The 21,055-nt window shown below is 58.0% G+C and overlaps 1 protein-coding gene across 1 annotated transcript in view; it reads right to left on the bottom strand.

Moving 5' to 3' along the window:
• Positions 1-4,387: 4,387 nt before the first annotated feature.
• The window catches only part of Col4a2 (collagen type IV alpha 2 chain), a 148,923-nt gene continuing 132,255 nt past the window's right edge, over positions 4,388-21,055 (bottom strand). Inside the window, exons 33-48 of the mRNA XM_076872639.2 lie at positions 17,959-18,081; positions 17,604-17,785; positions 15,633-15,696; positions 15,173-15,247; positions 13,074-13,181; positions 12,256-12,363; positions 11,381-11,452; positions 10,567-10,692; positions 9,806-9,922; positions 9,155-9,316; positions 8,966-9,064; positions 8,494-8,640; positions 8,252-8,368; positions 6,914-7,105; positions 5,494-5,780; positions 4,388-5,309 (exon numbers count right to left, since the gene is read on the bottom strand). Coding sequence (XP_076728754.2) covers positions 5,052-5,309; positions 5,494-5,780; positions 6,914-7,105; positions 8,252-8,368; positions 8,494-8,640; positions 8,966-9,064; positions 9,155-9,316; positions 9,806-9,922; positions 10,567-10,692; positions 11,381-11,452; positions 12,256-12,363; positions 13,074-13,181; positions 15,173-15,247; positions 15,633-15,696; positions 17,604-17,785; positions 17,959-18,081 — 2,237 coding nt within the window. The 3' untranslated portion in view covers positions 4,388-5,051. The remainder of the gene's footprint in view (positions 5,310-5,493; positions 5,781-6,913; positions 7,106-8,251; positions 8,369-8,493; positions 8,641-8,965; positions 9,065-9,154; positions 9,317-9,805; positions 9,923-10,566; positions 10,693-11,380; positions 11,453-12,255; positions 12,364-13,073; positions 13,182-15,172; positions 15,248-15,632; positions 15,697-17,603; positions 17,786-17,958; positions 18,082-21,055) is intronic.

The following is a 21,055-nucleotide window of genomic DNA, read 5'->3' as shown; positions in this document are numbered from 1 at the left end:
CTGTATTTGATACCCTAGAAATAGTCACTTTGAGCTCCTTGTATGCCAGTTTTTCTGAGCACTTGGCCTTGCAGCCTTTAAATTTTTTTTTTTGGTTATAGAAAGACACAGTACCTCCATTTATTATTTCTATGTGGTATTGGGGATCGAACCCAGTGCCTCGTGTGCTAGGCAAACAGTCCTCTGCAGCCTCTTGTGTCACAACCTCTAACTGGTCCTGCCTGTGCTGGGCCCCTTGGGGGACGCCCGTCAAGCAGCAGCTTTCTCCTCAGCCCCCGGTGCTGCCCGTGGGGAAGGATGAAAGATGCTGGGGTCCTGGCTTCTTGGCACCCTGTTCTGGGTGGTGTCCCAGCTGGACACATTCCCACTTGTGGGTGGATGCCTGCTGACCCAGGTCAAGTGGAGCAGCCCCTCATGTCATCCCCTCGTTTCATCCCATGCAGGAAAGTCATGGAGGAAAGCCGTCTCTTGGGTGTACAAGTCATCTTGGCACCCAGTTGCCACCAGTGAGCTCCTCTTGGCAGGAGTGCGGTGTGGAAGACCCAGGAATCCCACAGATGAAATTGAATTTTCTAAGGCTAGACTTAGGAATAAGTCAGCACCCACAAGTGGGGTCCCACCCTGGGTGAGGCTGGTCCATCCCACGCATGAGTAGGTGACCTCCATCGTGACGGGCTGCAACATAGGGCTGGTCAGTGCCATCATGGGACCCACATCTTCCTACTGCCTTGCCCACTTCTGCCTTGGACTTTGGCCATGGAAGGGAGGCAGGGCGCCCACGAGTTACCTCTGCATTTGGCAGGACACCCCACAGGTCAGTCTGCCGGTGGAGCGGGGAGTCGGGGCTCCTAGGGGTGAGCTGGGAAGGATGGGGTTCCCTGTGCCCCCTCCTGTGTGGCTTCCCAGCTGCAACCCTACCCTTTGAGGAATGCCTGGCAGTGAAAATTGACACGCGCACCACAGAGCGCCTCTTCCTTCCCAGATTCCTGCTTGTGACTCCAGCTGAGGGGACAGTGGCAGAGGTGATGCCAAAGGAAGTGCACAATAGATGGCAGCTTTAGGAAGGTCAGCTTGGTTCTTGGAGGGAGTGTGGGGCTTTGGGCCTCGGTGTCTGCTGGCTGAATTGGTTATCTGGCTCTAGGCAGAGTGTTTGACCACCTTTGGGGGAGATGATGCTTAGGAAGTGGGGCACAGAGTAGTGGGGGGAGAGGAAGTGCCCCTGCAGATCGTGAGCTGAGGGTCAGCAGGGGGCGGCCAACCTCAGCCCAGGTGAGCTGCTCTGCAGGAGGCGTGATCAGGAGCCTCTTCTGAAAGAGTTGCGTCAGAGGAAGAGGGTTCACGGGAAAGCGGCGTCCTGTGTGCAGCTTTGCTCTTAATGCCGCTGCCCATGGTTTTGAGGAATATGAGAACTGTCGCGAGGCACAGGACAGTCAGCCTTCCTTTCGGAGGGCTGTGCACATGTGCGGGTGCCTCTGGAAGGGGTGGGAGGAACTGGCTGGGCGTGGAGCTGCTTTCCTTTGGACCTGGCAGGTTCAGCTCTGGTGGCCTCGCTGGGCACCCAGGATGGAAGCTCGAGGTGAGACAGGGAAGAGGCCACTCCCGGTGACTGTCCTGGCGTCCTTCACAGGGGGGGTGCTCTGTTGAGGCTGGCTGCTGCTTCTTCAGACGTTTAACTGGACCTGTGTATTTAGCTTGCTGATGGATCAGCTCCGGCCAGCTCCCGAGACCTCCTCCTCCCTTCTCCTCCTCCTCCCTTCTTCTCTTCCTGCCCCTCTTCTCTTCTTCCTCCCTCCACTTCTCCTTCCCCCCTCCCCATCCCCTCTCTCTCAGATTTCGAACTCAGTCCAGACTTTATCTGCTTTTCCTAACATCCTCTCTGGCTCCAGGACACCACTCCCAGGACACTTGGAGGTTGTGTCCCCTTAGGCTCCTCTTGGCTGAGACGGTGTCTCAGACTCGTTTCTGGTGGCCTGGACAGTTGTGAGGGTGTGGTGGGTTGTGCCGGGTGGCTGGGTTGGAACCTGCATGACGCGCACCTGGCTGCCCTCTGGGTCCTGGGGAGGACCATCAGGGCCGAGCAAGGTTCTTGCCTTGGCAGGGTGCACTCTCCACAGGACCCGTCCCTGCTGGTGCAGACCTGGGTCAGGGCGGTGTTGGTGTCTCCTGTCGGTCACTCTGCCCCCATTCCTACTGTCTCCCCTGGAGAGTCCCTCTGCAGTGGGCACTGCTGATGTGGGAGGGAGCGCCCCATCCTTTATTCTGTCTTTTGCCTGGGAGATTTGCCCCTTCCTCATGCATTATTTATTCAGGTGTCCACGTGGACGTGTGGACGCCGACTTTATAGGCTGGGTCCTAAGCCTACACTATTTCCTTGCTCCAGTTGTTCCAGCTCTGACCACTGGGGGCGCTTCCGTGTGTTCCCATCATTGAGCTTTTCGTTGTTTTTTAAGACAGGGTCTCACTCTGTTGCCCAGGCTGGTCTGGGACTCATGGGCCTAGGTGATCCTCCCACCTCAGCCTCCTGAGTAGCTGGACCACAAGAGCACCCCTCCTGGCTGAGGGGGTTTTATTGTAAACACTTCTTTACTTTTTGGCACCACAGATGGTCTAGTCCACTCTGTGTTTCCTGCCCTGGTCCTCAGATCAGCTCTCTCTCTGAGCACTGGCTCCTTTTATTGGAGAGTGGTGTTAGGAGCCAAGACCCGGGCTGGGTACCCATTGCTGCTGGGGGTTCTTTGAGGCCCACTCAGCTGACAGTATATACACACTCAACTGTTTGCTCTAGCTGCCCACGGACCTGTGTTCCTTTCCGTACCCTCTGTGCTACAGCAGTCAGATCGGAGTTTTCACTGACATCTCTGATCTGTTGCCACAGGGACCGTTCCCTCCGCTTGCTTAGATCTAAGTCCCAGCAGCGAGGAACACGGCTCCTCCCCACAGTGCACTGGTTCAGCTGTTCCTGCTCAGCATCCCACGTCCCTTCATGGAGCAGCTGGGAGGCAGGAGGGACTCTGCAGCACACTCACTGGAAAGGGTGGGGCAGTGGGTCACCCGGCACGCTTAGCTCTCAGGTGGTGGCTGTTCTCCACACTGAGAAACGAGACCAGCGAGGCCCTTCCTCGAGGGCCCGTGAGGGATGGAGCTGGACGCGAGGTTCATAGCCTGGTGGTCTTTCTGCACGGGGACCTCGTCACCTGGGTAGGGAGGGCCTAACACAAGCAGGGGTTAGGAATCGTATCTGGTCTGTTTGGACGTCTACATTTGAATCTGATTACGTACTGAGGACTCGGTCTCAGCCTTCTCTTATTTTAGGGCTAAGTAAAGGCCTCCTTTCTGTGTTTCACATGGGGCTTTTGACAGGCTTCAAAGCCCGAACGGAGCGAGCAGGAGACTTCAGGACGTCACGTCCTCACGATCACCCCTTGAGGTGGGGGTTGGAGTTCAGAGCAAAGAGCTGCCTCCCAGGGGTCTCGGGGGGCTGCTGGACATCTGCCTCCCAGGGGTCTCAGGGGGCTGCTGGACATCCTAAGCCCTGTGCTCAAGTCCTCGTGCGCACCTTTGTTCTACAGCCGTTGCTGTGGCAACAAGCTCTGTCAGGTGGAGGCGGATGGTGCCTAGTGCCTGCTTCCCCTGTCGGTGGCTGGTGTTCTGCTCCCTCTCCCAGGAGGCTGGCAGGGGCCTGCTCAGCCCAGATCCTGGACAGCACCCCTGGAAGTGTGAGGGGATGCCCACGCTCAGGCAGCCTGGGCAGCAGGGACAGGAGCTGGTGGATGGACAGCTCAGGGCCCCTCTGCAGCCTTCTCTTGCAGGTCCCCAGTGGAACTGAGCCCTAAACTGCCCACCTCCATGACACGCCCGTGAGCTGCCCTTTTTTCCTGCCTGATTTCACTCTGCCCAGGGGCCCTCATGACCATCCTGTGCAAGTCCTTCTCAGATGGCTCCTGGAGGCAGGGGAGACAGATGCCCATCTTTCCCAATGACGCCAGAAGGCGGAATGCTTATTTCATTATGTGGAATTCTAGAGAGAAGTTGAGATTGGATTTCAAAGGGTTGAATTCTGTGAGTTGATCTCTGCACGAGTCAGGGCTGGAGCCATGTCCTTGGAGACTGGCTTCCCCAGTCCAGCCTCAGATCTGAAAGACACGGGGACAATGGGATGCCCCCAGAGCTGCATGGAGACATGGCCCTTTCCCAGTCAATGGGCAGCGTGTGGGCTGCTTCCTGCCACCTGACTGAACTGCAAGCAGCTCCTGAGAAGTGAGTGACAACTGTGCGTCTAGGGTTGAAGGCCACTGAAGCACAAGCCAGCCGTGCCAGGCTGGGCAGACCCGAGGGAGTGCACCCCTGGGGCAGGTTCTGAGGAAAGTAAGGCAGTCACCAACCTGGGTTTAGAAAGTTCAAGACTGACGTTTATTTTGTGGTTGTTACATGGACAGGCAGTAGAGGACAGCTCACCAGGAAGAAGGGAGGGCGAGGTCCCCAGGACCCATGGCCAGGGACACACTATACCCCACCCGTGACACCAGCCAGGTCTTTGCTTCCACACAGTGTGGCTGTGCCCAGAGGCCCAGAGGGACGTGGTGGAAGTGTGTGTGTGTGGCTGTGAGGTCTTACAGGGAAAAGCACAAGGTGGCCTTCTTGAGGGGACGCAGGTCCCTTCCAAGGGTCTGGAGAACACAGGGCTGTCATCCCGCGGGCGTAGGAAACAGCACCAAGCCCTTGGCGGGAGCCCAGGCAAGAACAGGTGGCGTCAGCCCGACTGTCCTGGCTGCACCGTGGGCGGAGGGGACCAGGGGAGCTGTCTTGCGGGAGGAGTGAGGGCAGAGAGGCCAGTGAAGCGGTGGGCATGGCTGTCCTGCGGGATGGTGGCCAGAGGCCTGGGCGGGTCGGGCTGACAGCGTAGGCTGTTAGGGGGTGCCGGTGCCGAATTCCTTTGGTAGCTTTTTTTAAAATTGTTTTTAGAGGAAAATAATAAATCCAGCTTTGGGGTCAGCGTCTGAGGTAACGGTTAAGAGTGAGCACCAGAGTGGCCCCTCCGCCGCGGCGGGGGCTCACAGGTTCTTCATGCACACCTGGCAGCGGCTGATGTGCGTGCGGATGAGGCCGGCCTTGAGCGTGTCCGCCGAGGGCGTGCCCTGGAAGCTCTGCTCGGGGATGGTGGTCAGCCAGAAGCTGTACTTGTTGGCGTAGTAGTGGCAGGTCCCACGGGCCCCGTTGCACTCGATGAACGGCGTGGCGCGGAAGTCCTCCAGGCAGCTGCCCGGCGACACCAGTGACTGGCCACCGCCTTCGTCCCCAGCCGCAGTGTGCTGTGCAGAGAGCCAGAGACAGCAGGTCAGGTTCTACTCTCGCAAGCCACAAAGCTTTTTGTTTGTTTTTGGTGTTCACAGGTAACAGGCCAAATTTACCCAAATCATTTTAGTGGAGAATTAACAGTGCAACAGTGCCCCTCTGGTGGGGACAGCCCCACGCTGACCCACAAGGAGCACCTACCATGAGGAAGGAATATCCGATCCACAAGCTGCGCCAGCCGGCGGGGCAGTGGGGGATAGAGACGTCCTGACTGTGGACTGCGATGGCCACTGCTGGGGCCTCACACACCGAGCAGCGGCTGATGTAGGGCTTGATGTCGTCCTCGGCCACCGGCATCATGGGCAGCGGGGCCGTGGTGGAGAGCCAGTAGGACTTGTCGTTGCGGCTGGCATAGTAGCAGATGTCGCCCGGGTTGCAGTACAGGAAGGGCATGGTGCTGAAGCGCGCCAGGCAGGAGCCCGCCAGCCCTGCAGGAGGGGAGTGTGAGACCACGCCCAGGCCCCCCGGAGCCTCATGCGGACATGTCCCACCTGTGGCCTGCCGTCTGCAGGGGTCAGGCCAGTTCCCTCCGTTCCCTTTTCCCTCTTCACTGTATCCCAGCCCACACTGGCATTTCCAGAGAGCCTGCTCCTCTGACGTCCTCCCACATGCCTCTGGGCCGTGGGGGGCCAGGGAGCTGGGTCTTTAAGAGTGGCATTGGTGGGGAGGCCACATTTGACAGTGTTAACAGTACCAGCACCAGGAAACTCCTGGTGGCACCTGGGCTGAGTGCCTCTCTTGGTGCCCAGGAGCCTTCCCTGAAGGAGCTCTGCCCAGCCAGGCAGCTCTCCTACCTCCGGCCACAGGTGGACTTTGTCCAAGGCCAGGGGGAATTTCAAGCTAAGCAGGTTTTGCTTTTCACACTGGTGGCTTAAAAGCTCACGGCCAGATGTGGGGCCCCTTTGGCACCCAGCGAAGTGCAAAGGCCCGCCTCCTGGCCCTGCTCCCAGGGCTACTTTGGTCCTGTCCTTGTTTGCTCTTGCTCCACTGTTTTCTCAAGACTTATTATGGAGGCAGAGCATACAGGCAGGAGCGTACAGTCATCAGGGCGCAGCTCATCACCAGCAGGGTGCCCTGGTGTGACCCTACGGCAAAATGGACCATGCCAGCCTCCGGCATGCCCCTCCCCTCCAAGGGGACCACAGACTGAAGCCCCACCCCACCTTACATTGTGGCATTTCTGTATTCGTGCCTTTTAAGGACTCACTTGAATAAACCTCCACCCCGCTCATGCATCTGTTTTCCTGGGGTCTGGCTTAGGACCATGTGCAGTCCAGCCCTAACCGCCCAGCTGAACTCTAGAGTAAGGGTGAAAATAAGGAGGAGAAGCAACTGGTGGCCTCCAGTGGAGAGGGGTCAGCATGTGGCTAGAGCCAGACATGAACCTGCAGAAGCCTTGATAAAGAGTTAAAAGGCAGCCTATGCTGGAGCGCTAAGTGTTAAGGGCTTAGTAAGACTCTGTCCCAAAGGTATCTTAGTCCCTTCTGAGCCCTGAGTCTCACCATGGCCATCCAGCCTTGACCACTGCAGGAGCAGAGTGGGCTTTGTTGGTAGTACCTACCCAGGTCCTGGTTGTGGGCTTTCTCTTGGCCTTCAAAGTACAGCAGGCTGTATCCGCTCCAGAGCTTGTTCATGCCCACGGGGCACATGGGCTCCTGGTCCGTCTGACTGTGCTTCACTAGGAGGTAGCCGATGCTGACGCTGCGGCCTGGCATGCCGGGCAGGCCTGGGATCCCTGGACGGCCTGGCTCCCCTAGGGCCCAAGAGAAAGCAGCCACTGTTCACTGCCCTGGGGACCCTCAGGGGCCCAGGGCAGGGGACACTTCATAGAATATTTGGAACCGCTGCTCTTCCTTCTCCCCAGAGCGTGGGTCTCTGTGTGTTTAGCCCATGAGCCTCTTGGGAAATATTTGACCTAGATTTCATGCTTATTAAGCGTGAAATGATGATGATGGTGCTGAACACCAACAGAAAGGACTTAAAAACTCAGCTGCCACAGGAGTGTTCCCTTCAGGGAGTCCTGAACTCAGAGCTAGAAGACCTGGGGATCCTTGGAGTTGGAAGTGTCTGGAGAAGCATCTCAGTTCACCCCCATTCCCCAAGCAAACAGGTGTGCCTTGTCCCAGCTGCAGCCTCTGTGTGCAGCTTCTGGGAGAGGGGGCCCACCACAAGCTGGGCCACTCCCAGGGTTAGAATGTTCTTCCTGTGCAGAGCCGAAACCTTCCACCCAGGGTCCTGAGTCGGCCTCAGAGCACAATAGTGCACCCAGTCTGTCCCCGGTGTGGCCACACTTTGAATAGTTGGAGTCCCCTCCAGGGACATTCTCCCTGCACTCTCTGATCCTGGTCTCCTCTCTGGGATGCACTCCACTTGTCCATGTTTGCTTTGGGATCTGCATCCCTGCATGCCCAGTCTGTGGGCCAGGCCCAGGGAGGTGGAGGGTGGATTGCTGGTCCCTTGGATCTGGACGCTGATGGTGCAGACGATTTAACTTGCTGCACAGCTGTTCATGCCATTGGCTCAAACTGGCCTTGGGTTAATTAGGCAACTCCTGTTGTTTTTTTCTAGTCTCTTCCATTCTTCACAAGTACCCAGCGTTTAAAGAACTCGGGGCTTTACAAGGCTCCTTATCTCAGGCCTTCAAGATCCTGGTGACTCTGACTCTTGAGCCTATGGTCACCTGGTATCCCACAGCAAGAAGTGGCTGTCCCAACAGGTACAGGTGCTGGGAGCAGACACAGGACACAGCTGCAGGAACATCAGGGCTAGCACAGAAGGGTGCAGTGGCTTTCTGCTCTGCGGGGCACCTCCTGTCCTTGCCTGCCAACCTCACTGGGTTACCCCTGGTGGGGCCTAATGGAAGCTGACTGCCCCTTCTCTCTAGCTGCTCATCACGTACCTTCTTGGCCAACTGGTCCCTGATGCCCCATAGGCCCTTGGTCTCCTCGGAACCCTGGGATAGCAGACACACCGCCTCTTCCCTGGGGTCCAGCCTTCCCTGGAGCTCCTCGAAAACCTGCAAGATATTGAGTGAGTGTGACCGAAAACTGGCCACGCTAGGCATGGCTGATGCTCATCCCAAGAGGGCAAAGCAAACAGGACAGACCTTTTCCCTGTCACCCGCAGGACCCAGTGCCTTACCTGGCTCTCCAGGAGGGCCTTGGGGCCCCATCTCCCCCTGTGCCCCAGGAGGACCTCTCCTCCCCTGGGGGCCCATTGTCCCAGGCTGGACAGAAATTGTCAGGGGGACTCCTGCAATCCCTGGGGATCCCATAGAACCAGGGGCACCTGTAGAGGAAAGAAAGGCCCAGTAAACACTCCAGAACAGCATTACTCCCCCATCCGGAACCTGTCCTGGAAGCCCCGGGAACAATCTTGCTTCCAGAGAGGAGCTGGAGATCCCTCATCTGAGAGGCCACCCTGAGCCCCCCACCTAAATACTAAAGGCGTCTCCCACTGGGTCCCAGTTCCAATCCTGCTGCTTCTCTCTTTGCTCTCCAGAGGGTTCTGGTATCTGCCTCAGGAGGTCCCCAGCCTGGACGGGAGGTCAGGTCCCTGGGCGTCCATGTGGCCTGCTCGGCCTGAGCTGCCGTGCTCTGCAGGTGCCACTTACCAGGGAATCCCTGGTCTCCTTTGGGTCCCTTGGGGCCTCGGTCGCCCACAGCGCCAGTGGCTCCAGTGTTGCCCATGAATCCTGGCTCGCCCCTGGGGCCTGCAACACAAATGGACGTCAGACACTTGTCCCTGGGGAAGGGGCTCCGGTCTCTGCACGGTGCTGGCTCCTCTGCCTGGGCACCATTACCTTTTTCTCCTGGGAGACCAAACACGCCAGGCCGGCCCTGTGGCCCTGGGTCCCCGACCCAGCCTTTGTTCCCAGGGACTCCTGAAGCTCCTGGACTCCCATCATCTCCTTTGCTCCCAGGAAAGGCTGCAGGCCCAGGTGGCCCTGGTGGGCCTCGGTAGCCTGTGGGTGTTAGTTACAAGAGACGAGAATTAAGCCGGACCCCAAGGAGGTTCTGCCGCTGCCTCGGGGCTTTTTTGTTTATAATTGTAAAATATACACAGCATGGAGTTCTCATTTAGGGACTGAACCCAGGGACGTTGTACCACTGAGTTACATCCCAGCCCTTCTCGAGAGAACATCTAGGTGGCCAAGCCTGTCCTTGAACTTGCTATCCTCCTGCCTTAGCCTCCCATCACTGGGCTCCTAGGTGTGTACACTGTGCCCAGCCCACCGTTCTGAGTCCACTGCAGGGTGCAAATCTGACCCTACAGCAAATAATGGATGCACACTGTATCACTTGGTTCCCTGGGGACCGTGTTGTGCAGGATGGGAGGGATGCTCCTTTGGCCATGTCTGGTCAGTGTGCAGAGAAGGTCTATTTGGCCCAGGAGCGAGCTGGCACCAGCACCCGCCCCAGGCACTTCCTCCCACCATGTAAGGCCTACTTACCTTCTAGGCCAAATATGCCTGGTGCGCCTTTGTCACCTGGTGACCCAGAGATGTTGGAAGGGGGGGTGATACCAGGGAACCCCTGGAGTCCTGGACTCCCGGCTGGACCTCGTTCCCCTTAGGAGGAAAACAGAAGTTTCTTTTAGTGCCAGCAGCCAACATTCTAGCCCTACTGTTCTCCCTGCTCCCGTCTCCGGAGGACCAGAGCTACGCAGGGTGAGGTAGTGACCCAGTGTCCTCATGCCAGGGACGACTCGAGGAGGAAGGGGCTATGTGACCGTGATCAGGAGGGCTGATCATCTGTCCCTCCAGCCCCCAGGTACTGAGGAGCCCGTCTGGGGCCCTGTCCTCACTGCCACGCTCCAGGGCCCGCAGGACTACGTTCAGGAGGTCCCCAGGCTCCAACACTGACACTCCTGGGCCGCTCATTAGCACCGGGGAGAAGGTGAAGCAGGGCAGCATGTGGCCTGTGGGTTGCATTAATGTTGCTAAGCCTCCTTCTGTCTGTCCTTCAGTGTCGGGCGCATGGAGCTTATCCTTCACCATAGAGAGGGGTCGACATGTACCCACACTGAAGAGCACCATCAGCCAGGAGACAGTGCCAGGGACGACTGGCCAAGAGGCACTGCAGCAGGGACTCCCCCGAGGACCGGCAAGTCCTGTTCTCTGCAGTGTCTCATCTCTGCTAGCTGCTGCCCCGTCCTGCCTAGTGGGCTCTGCTCATGGAGATGGCAATGCGTGCTTGGAATGGGTGGCCTCACCTGGGGCTCCCTGCTCCCCTTTCCGTCCTGGGACTCCTGTGGGGCCTGGAAGGGTGTTGGCCTCTCCTGGGTCACCCCTGTCCCCAGTAGGTCCTGGGAATCCTGGTTCTCCGTGGATGTCAGCACCTGTGGTAGAATTAAAACAGCAGCCAATGGCCACATTGTCCAGCAGTGCACAGGTGATCTTCCTAAGTAGGACAGTCAGTGCCACTCAAGTCAGGCAGCCTTGGTGACCTCACTTTGCTCTGGTGTTACAGAATCTGAGATCTGGAAGGGATCTCCAAGAGGACCCTGGAGCCCCTCACCCTATAGATACGAAGACTGAGGCCCTCAGGGTCTGAATTCATGGACACCGTCAGCGGAGGAGCTGGGATCTCACACCAGGCCTCCTGGCTGGAGGCTGTTCTCCATGCTATACCTTTGCTGGTTTTGAAAATTAAATACTGCTTAAAATCTTCCCTGTCTACATATTGGTGCTCAAAGCAATGAGGGGCAGGAAACAGCAGTACCACTTGACAGGTTTCCCTTCATCTGCCCGTTGGAATGGAAATGGGCTACGTGGAGCCGAGTGTGTGCATCTCATGGACATTTGCAAATTCACCTGTGGACCGACTGGTTCCACAAAACCTCTGTAGACAGCAGTCTTTACTCCTCATAGCAGCTGTGGAATCAGAGGTGATTTTTTTTCCTTATTTTTCAGAATATTTTCCTCACTGAACTGGGATAAGTTTTCTAAATTGAAGTCACTACATGGGCATGTGTGTCACAAAGTCCCTCCAATGCTGTGGGCTGTGCTGGGTACCGTGCCACATACCTGGGGACCCTGGGAAGCCTTTGGTGCCCGGCAGGCCGTGTAATCCGCTGATCCCTCGGATTCCTGGGAAGCCTGTGAGAAGTTGACACAGCATGATTCATGCACAGGAGGCTGCTAGGTGGTCTCTGGTGGCAGGAGCCCCTTGACAACTCCAGCACGTTCATCTGCTGTACTGCTGTCTGTCCCCACACAGGGCTGCCCGTCCCTGACGAGCAGGGGGCAGTCAGCTGCAGGTGGCTTTCACCCGACATGTACCCGCACCACTCCTGCTGCCCAGGAAGCCCACTGTACCGTCTCGACAGACTTTCAGGAGTCCTCAGAGCTGAGAGGGGAGGTGTGGTGTCCTTTCCCTTCCTGATGTCTCACCTCTGGCACATTAGGTCAGTAAGACACGTGCGCAGAGCCTGTCTGCCTTGCTGAGGACAGACACTGCTGGAGGAGGACGCAGCTCACAGGCAGCCACAGCTGCATGCTGGGCAGGGACCTGCGGCCCCTGGTGCACCTTGGGACTGGCTGGGTCATTTGTAATTCCCAGTAAGCACAGAGCCAGGACAGCTAAGCCAGGGCCTTGTAACCCCAAGCGCCAGCTGGCCCCCGTGGGAAATGGGGAAGCCTGTGGCAGAACTTGGGGGCCTCTTGCGCCCTAGCCTCTGGTGCCTCTGTGCAGCTGGCGTGGGCCTGGGCCTCTCTGGAGGCTTCTGTCCGTGTCTCTGGGAAGTGAAGCCCCTCTTTGCAGCGTGTCTCTTTACCCACCGTCTGCTGTGCTCACAGCCTCCTGCAGAGGCTGGCCTGGCTGATGGCACTTCTCGCAGCCTGGCTACTTGGCTGAGTGCTGTGGGCACTGCACACTTCTGTCAAGGAAGGAATTGACTCACCTGGTAAGCCTGGCACGCCAGGCCAGCCAGAATCGCCTTTATCGCCGGGGACTCCGATACGCCCTGGATCTCCCTGTGGCCCCCGCAGCCCTGTCAGCCCTGGGAAGCCTGGGGGGCAGACAATCATTAAGTTTGAGCACACAGGAACCCTGGAAACCTGTGTGGTCCTGCCTGGAGGGGTGAGGGCTCCCAGGGAAAGGCTGAGGACCTGCGGGGGCTGCAGCTCAAGCTACATGAGAGAGCCTAGGGACTGTCCTCCCATTGAGAATGATGTAGCATCAGACCTGGACCCTAAGTTCATCAGGATAAGGTCAGCCTGGCCAAAGAGAAAATGGGGTGCATTTTTAATTCTCCTCCTATCATGCGGACAGAAGTCTGGAGAATCCTGGAGGCAGTGCCTGCAGAGTGCACGGAGGCTAGGGAAGCGCCAAGCGAAGGCAGAAGCCTCCGCAGCTCTGATGCCAGCTCTCCCTTGCTTTCCCTCACTAACGGGACCCTCAGGTGTGTGGCTGCACATTCAAATGCATGAAAAGGATCCTTTCAAATAGATCGGGCTGTTTGTACACAAGGGACAGAGGCTGGCTCAGAAACCCTTGTCATTCATCCTGTGTTGCTGCCTGTCAAGGAGGGGCTTGCCACAGCCCCAGTGGCTGATTCTCTCCAAGCTGTGGGTCCCCAGGCAGAGCTGGGTGAATGCACAAGAACAAGTTTCCTGGCGACGAGTGAGATTGTGGTGGAGAAGGAAATGGCAAGGTGGCTGCTTTGTCCTGGGTCTTAGAGGTCACCTGCCTGGGGACTGTGACTGAAGGGGATTTTACCTGTTTGTCCTTTGGGTCCAGGAGGGCCTTGGGTTCCAGTCATGCCTGCTATCCCAGGGAAGCCAACTTCACCCTCTGCTCCCTTCTCTCCAAAGAACCCCTTCAGACCTGGAAACACAGATTTGCTGCTTGTACCATGCCTCGTCTGCTGAGTGAATACAGGGCTCAGAGCTTGCTGGGCTTGGCTAAACCATGCTCTCGCCTCACACCGATTCTCCTGTTTGGACGTGCAGGTAGATATATGGACCTGTTCCTGCCTCGACTTTTTCCTGATTCCTCCCTCTGAGAACGAGGCCGCCGTCCTCCAAGGTTGCACCCACCGGACCCTTCTGCTACCCAACACTGAATCGGGTCAAACTGTGCCCACTGGGCTACCAGGGAAGCGATGACCTCAAGCCTCGCACATGAGCTCCTCCTTGCCTTCACTTGGTCCTCGCAGGGATCTTAGACCTGGAGGAAGTCGGCTGCGTGCTGTGGGCACTTAGGCCGCTCACAGCCTCTGGCAGGGAACACAGGCCTCCTGCCAAGGGCTCATGAGGGCCCCAACTTGGAGAGGAATCTTCTGATGGTTGTGTCCCTGGCCAACATCATAATCAGCAGCTCACGAGTGACTCCAAGTCAGAACCACCCTGCTCCCCCCTTCCTGACCTGAAGAACTGGCAGAGAAAATTACTGGTGTCTGAAGCTACTGCATTTGGGGTACTCTGCTGGGCAGCAGCAGGTAACCAACAGAGAGCTCTTAGGTGGTTCTGAAATCTCCTGGGGAATGTGCTCCACGGGCGGTTGGAGCTGCACCAGGGTGAGGAGTGGGTCTGGGGGCCTGGAGTCTGTAAAGCAGCAGCTGGGGTGCTTCTGAGGTGGTCATGGGAGACGGGGACACACCCTCCCATGCGGGAGATGGAGTGCTGTACAGCTTGCCGGCTTCCAGGTAATGTGCAAGTCAGACCGACCTGAAGTCCACAGTCACCTGTGTTCTGTGCCTTCTTTAGTCTACGAGGCTGTTAGAACATTGTGATGCTTTTGTGGTTGTGGAAAAGAACCGTGTAAGAATTCTGCTTATTCTCTATTATGATTTTAGTGTTTTAAGAATCTGCTCCAACGGCCATCTTGCTAATGAACCTGCCCCCACAAACCACTTCTGCTGTCCCCACTCGAACTCAGTGGGTCCAGTGAGACTTGCTGCTCTGTCCTCAGAGAGCCCAGGCTGTGCCCCGATCTGACCTGTGTGACAAAAGTGGTCTTGCTTTCCTGCCTTTATAAGCAAAACTGCTGAAGTAATCATCTAGGACAGGAGAGTCAGCCAAGAGCCCAATGTCCCTGGACCTCTGTTACCCAGGGACAAAGCTGTCAGGACACCAAGTCACAGGCCAAGACGGAGGCCAGAAGGGTTGTCATGAGGTTGCCCATTCCTGTGTAGCAGGGCTCTGGTCCTGTCCTGGGCTGGACATTTCTCTCCATTCTGAGCCACTCTACAGAGGAAACTCGCCTGGCATTCCCCTGCCCCCCTCACCCCAGGCACGCACAACAGACTCCCTCCTCCCACCAGAGGAACTCGGGAACTTAAGCAGTGCAGGCCCCCAGGGCAGAACGTCCTGAGGGAGCTGCTGCAGCCCCCCAGGGTATCACCACAGCAGGAATTTTAACTTAGACAAGAGGCAAGAGCTGCCGGGGCACAGAGGCCCTCTAACACTAGGGTACGTAGCTGCCGCCTGCCCTGTTCAGGAGACGTGTGCGACCCCTACCTCCCCTCTCCAGACCGTTCCCTGGACACCAGCAGCCCGTGTCATATGTCCCTTGTTTCTGCCCTGTGTGTCCCAGCAGCCCAGGCTTGTTCATCTTCCGTGGTCCCAGGCACTGGGTGCTAGTTCTGGTTATTTTCACTTTCAGAGGAAGATTGGGAGAGATTTCCTGAGCTTGTCTTCAGATTTCATTAAACCAAAAATCAGTCTTTCTTGCACAATGGGCTGGAAGACCTCAGCCATTTTTCTATAAAGTTCCTTATAGTTCTCAGCAAATGTTGATGCTCTGAGAAAACCAGGCCCAGAGACCAGGCTCAGGACTGTTGGTGGATGTGAGAAAATGGAAAATAACTTGTGTACCTGGAGTTCCGGCGATGCCCCGTTCTCCCTTCAGGCCTGGACTTCCTGGTAAGTCTATGGTATCCCCAATATCACCTGTGAGATGCAGAGAAGGGGGTTAGGAGTGGATCTTCCTCCTGGGGGAGGTTAGCCCTTCCCCTTCTATTGTGCTATGCCCCTAGCAAGATAATCTGCCCCTTCTTACCACAGCATCTGGGGTCTGTGACCACCCAGCATGCCTAGGAGCGCTGAACGGTGGATACCCCATTTCTTTCTTTTTGCTCTGGGGATTGAATCTAGGGCTGCCCCCCTCCTGAGCTATATCCCAACCCTTTTATTTTTGAGACAAGGTCTCGCTGAGTTGCCCAGGCTGGTGTTGAACCTGTGATCCTCCCGCCTCAGCCTCCTGAGTCACTAGGATTACAGGCCTGTGCCACAGCACCTGGCTGGATGCCATTGTCACTGCACGAGCAACACTCACCAAAGTCCCCAGTAGGGCCAATCTCTCCGTAAAAGCCGGCTCTCCCAGGAGCACCTTTGTCACCCTAGGATAAAGTTAGGAAGGAGACTAGCTTAGAAGGCTGTGATTCAGGAGGGTGGAGGGGCTTGACTATTGTGTGTGCTGAAATCAACACTCAAGGCTCATGATTGCATTGTTTTGTAGAAACATCTGGAAGTTTTTCAGCACAGCAGGGTAGGTGCTTTGCTTTCCCATTCTTATCAAGTGGTGATGTGACAGAAACAGCTCGGCAGGTTTGTTGACATGATCCGCATTGCTGTGCAGGTTGGTCATGGCCCTGTGGCACCAGCCCTGCAGGGGGGCTGACCGTGTCCTCCTGCCAGTCTCTCCACGGGCCTGCATGTGGACTCCCGTCTCCAGCCTGTTTAGCCTCCCCTGCCCCATGAGACCGGCACTCCCATTTCCACTGGACAGAGGAGGAGCCCAGGGCTGAAGGATTGAGAGACTTGGTAAGGCCACTGGGCTAGCAGGCAGCAGGACAGGGCTGTGTGCCTGGGCTGCTGGTGGCAGAAGGTACTCTAGGTCATAAAACAGGCATGTGGCTGTGTACTGCCCTCTGCAGGGAGAGGGGGCTGGGTCACTCTGTGACCTCCTGGAAGCCACACTTTTCCTCTCTAAAGTGGCCTCCTCCCCAGAGGGAAGTGGCTGTTCTGCCTTGGTGCCAGTGGTGCCCAGGTCAGCACCCACACAGGGCCTTCAACCTGCAGCACAGAGACCACGGCCCTTCCTCGCGCGGCCTGGCTCGAGTCTCCAAAGCAGCGACAGGGCTCCATGGCTGGCCGAAGGAGTGAGGTCAGAGGCTATGTCCGTGTGGGGATAATGACCCATTTCTCTCCAAAGTTTTCCTTATTGAGGCGTCACTCACAGAAAGCACGCTAGCCCTGAACGCACAGCTAGATGCACGTGACACAGGTGCCATCAGATGGAGATGGGCTCCCCGGCACTTTGCGGAAGTCCTCAGCACCTGAGTGGCCACTCTCCTCCCTGACCTGGGCCGCGGGGTCCCGTTGGTCCGTGAATGTCATCTGTGCTTTCCCGTTTCTGGTGTGTGTTCAACCTGGAGCTGCGCCTGGTCACTCTGGGCCTTGTCAGGAAGGCCTGTGATACACTGCGCGCCGCTCTGCTCTCTGGGAGTGCCGTGTTCACGGGCCGTCTCTCCTGCTGACGGACACTTGAGCTGTTCCCCAGTTTGGGGCTCTTGGGGGCAAAGCTGCTGGGAACACCCTCAGGGGGTCCTGTGGTGGCCAAGTGCATCTTCCTCTTCAGCCGGCCCCAGCGGCACAACTACAGATTTGGGAGGGAGGGCAAGACCCGAGGACTCTGCACCCCAAAGCCGGAACGCAGACGGACCAGCCGGGGCTATTGCTAACAGGGTGACCTGCCCAGTGCTCTGACCACACCATGATGGACAGACCTGAGTCTGTCGTGGGCTGCAGCCCTCGGGGGAGCGACACCCGAGGCACAGTCTGCCGTGGCCTTGGGCCTGCCGACTACACCGCACTCCTCCTAGGGGTGAGCAGGCAGGATGTGCAGGCCAGCGCCGCCCAGCTCAGGACGCCCACTGTAACATGGCAACAAGTGGCCACAGCAAGTGCTCCAAAGCCACCCATTGTGTGGAGGAGGAAATAGCCAGCAGCATGGGACTTGGGCTGCCCCGTGTAGGCTCTCAGGCCTCTGATGTCACATGTGATCTCTGGAAATCCACACTTTGTTCTTTCAAGGCCCCTGTGAAAAATGGGACGCCGTGTTTCATCCACCGGGAGCCCATGGAAGCGGCAGTGGCAGCTGTGGTGGACGCTCGGCCACGTGGGCACCGCACATGCATAGCCTCCCCTCGCGCTCCATGGCCCAGGACGCTGAAGCTGTGGCTCGAATACCCTTTCCCAGGGAGGCGGGCGAGGTCTTGGGGTGCTGAGCAGCAGCATCACTCACCCGGCTTCCTGTGAACCCTGGGAATCCTGTGATTCCAGGGGGGCCGGTCACTCCAGGGAATCCTGGCAGACCTGGTACGCCAGGGACTCCGATGTCTCCTTTGGCTCCCTTGATGTGGCCGGGCCTTCCAGGCAGCCCTGGGATTCCTGCCAGCCCGGGGATCCCCGGCATCCCTTGGATTCCTGCAGGAGAACCCCAGCGTGTGATGCCCTGGTGAGGAGGCAGCGCCCCCCCACCCCACGCCTGCAGTGCCCACCCTCCCACGCCTGCAGACTGAAGCCCGGGTCAAGTCTGCAGAGCTCAGGGGCAGCTCTGGAGAGGAGATGGGCAGGAGCAGGGCTCAGCGGGGCCTCACCTTTCAAGCCCAGGTACCCCTTCAGGCCCATGGGCCCTTCATCACCCTTCTCCCCTTTGATGTCCTTCATCCCTGGCAGGATGATGGGAGGTGGTCCTGGGGGACCAGGGTCTCCACGGCTGCCTGGAAGGGAACAGAACACCAAGGCTCCTTGTAACTCCTGAACCAGAGCTCCAGTCCTGAGGGACCCTTGCCACATGTCCCCAGACCAGGGAGTTCAGAGAGAGACCAAGGGTGGGGGGGCTGGAAAGTGCCCCCCTCCCATCCCCCCTCCCTGCTCTTTCACTGGAGCAGAGGGTGTGGGGACCCCGCTGTGGGGACCCAGCTCCTTGGTCCTGAGGGCTGTGACTGAGCAGAGCCCACCATGGATGGAGGCTCAGCTCCCCCCAGCAGTGCCCAGGAGCCGCGGGCCGAGCAGGAGGAGTGCGTGCTCAGCCAGGGCAGCCCCAGTGTGGCCTGAGAGCACAGCCAGGCTTGACCTCAGCAGGAGGCCCACACAGGGAAGGAGGCTGCCCAGGCCTCCTGTAGGCCCCGAGCTGGTCTGCGCCTGCAGAGCCTCAGGACCAAGGGCCACCAGAGCTGGGAAAGTGACAGCGGTTCCTGTGTGGGATGTGGCCAGGGGGCTCTGGGGAGCCCTTGAGGGCAGAGGAAGAAGGGCCAGGAGAGGGCTCCCCAGCTCTCCTCCTGCCAGGAGAGGGCAGCTGGTAAGTGAATCTGACCAAATGGAAGGAATCGGTCCCTTCTTTCAACATTCATCAAGTGTAAATAGCTAGAGGTTGAGGGGCTCAAACAACGCAATCCGGCCCTCAGGGCATTGTGGTGCATCACAGGGACAGACAGGTGACAGCGTCTACCCAGCAGGCTCAGGAGCACCAGAGAGCTTGGAGGAAGTGGTGGGGAGCCCGGGGCCACCACGTTCCTAGTTAGATCCTATTGATGAATGATCCCATAGCACACAATCCTCCTTGAAAGAGATAATGAAGTGCTTCAGTGAATTCTGGGGCTGTGCAGCCATGACACCATCTGACCCCGGAACATTTTCATCACAGAAAATGAAGCCCGTAGCCATCAGCAGCCAGTCCCCAGTTCTTTGGGGTCCCCCAGCCACAGGCCATCACTAATGGGCCCCTCCTTTCAAAGTCGGCCTCTCCTGGGGCCTGCTGAGGATGGAATCCTGAGGCAGCACACACGGGGCTTGCTGCACTGCTGCCCATTCATCAGTGGGCGGCACTTGGGTGGCTTCTGTGTTGGCTGTCACAGTGACCAATGACCACAGCTGTGGACACTGTGCAAAGCCGGGCCTGGACCTGTGTTTCCAGTTACTCCACCTGGAGAGCCTCTGGGTAACCATGTTTGACCTTTGAGTGCACTGTCCACCGTGTCCTCACTGTCCCCACTGTGCCCACTGTGTCCACACTGTCCCCACTGTCCCCACTGTGGCATCACTGTCCCCTCTGTATCCTACTGTTCCCACTGTGTATTCACTGTCCCCACTGTCCCTGATGTGTCCTCACTGTCCCCACTGTGTCCCCCCGTGTCCCCACTGCCCCAACTATGTCCTCACTGTCCCCACTATCCCCACTATGTCCCCACTGCATCCTCACTGCCCCCACTGTGTCCCCACTGTCCCCACTGCATCCTCACTGTCCCCACTATGTCCCCACTATGTCCCCACTGTCCCCACTGCATCCTCACTGCCCCCACTGTGTCCCCACTGTGTCCCCACTGTCCCCACTGCATCCTCACTGTCCCCACTATGTCCCCACTGTCCCCACTGCATCCTCACTGCCCCCATTGTGTCCCCACTGTGTCCCCACTGTCCCCACTATGTCCCCACTGCATCCTCACTGTCCCCACTATGTCCCCACTATCCCCACTATGTCCCCACTGCATCCTCACTGTCCCCATTGTGTCCCCACTGTGTCCCCACTGTCCCCACTGCATCCTCACTGCCCCCATTGTGTCCCCACTGTGTCCCCACTGTCCCCACTATGTCCCCACTGCATCCTCACTGTCCCCATTGTGTCCCCACTGTGTCCCCACTGTCCCCACTATGTCCCCACTGCATCCTCACTGCCCCCATTGTGTCCCCACTGTGTCCCCACTGTCCCCACTATGTCCCCACTGCATCCTCACTGCCCCCATTGTGTCCCCACTGTCCCCACTGCATCCTCACTGTCCCCATTGTGTCCCCACTGTCCCCACTGCATCCTCACTGTCCCCATTGTGTCCCCACTATGTCGCCACTGTCCCCACTGTGTCCTCATTGTCCCCACTGTGTCCCCACTGTGTCCCCACTGTCCCCACTGCATCCTCACTGTCCCCACTATGTCCCCACTATCCCCACTATGTCCCCACTCATTCTCAATGTCCCCATTGTGTCCCCACTGTGTCCCCACTGTCCCCACTGCATCATCACTGTCCCCACTGTGTCCCCACTGTCCCCACTATGTCCCCACTGCATCCTCACTGTCCCCATTGTGTCCCCACTATCCTCACTGCATCCTCACTGTCCCCATTGTGTCCCCACCATGTCCCCACTGTCCCCACTGTGTCCTCACTGTCCCCACTGTGTCCCCCTGTGTCCCCACTGCCCCCACTGTGTCCTCACTGTCCCCACTGTGTCCCCCTGTGTCCCCACTGCCCCCACTGTGTCCTCACTGTCCCCACTATGTCCCCACTATCCCCACTATGTCCCCACTGCATCCTCACTGCCCCCATTGTGTCCCCACTGTGTCCCCACTGTCCCCACTATGTCCCCACTGCATCCTCACTGTCCCCATTGTGTCCCCACTGTCCCCACTGCATCCTCACTGCCCCCATTGTGTCCCCACTATGTCCCCACTGTCCCCACTGTGTCCTCACTGTCCCAACTGTGTCCCCACTGTCCCCACTATGTCCCCACTGCATCCTCACTGTCCCCATTGTGTCCCCACCATGTCCCCACTGTCCCCACTGCATCCTCACTGCCCCCATTGTGTCCCCACTATGTCCCCACTGTCCCCACTGTGTCCTCACTGTCCCCACTGTGTCCCCCTGTGTCCCCACTGTCCCCACTATGTCCCTACTATCCCCACTATGTCCCCACTGCATCCTC

Source organism: Callospermophilus lateralis, chromosome 12 (assembly GCF_048772815.1).
Source record: "Callospermophilus lateralis isolate mCalLat2 chromosome 12, mCalLat2.hap1, whole genome shotgun sequence".
Lineage (NCBI taxonomy): Eukaryota > Metazoa > Chordata > Mammalia > Rodentia > Sciuridae > Callospermophilus > Callospermophilus lateralis.
Note: the sequence above shows the minus strand (reverse complement) of the source record. Positions and strands in the feature narration are given on the sequence as shown.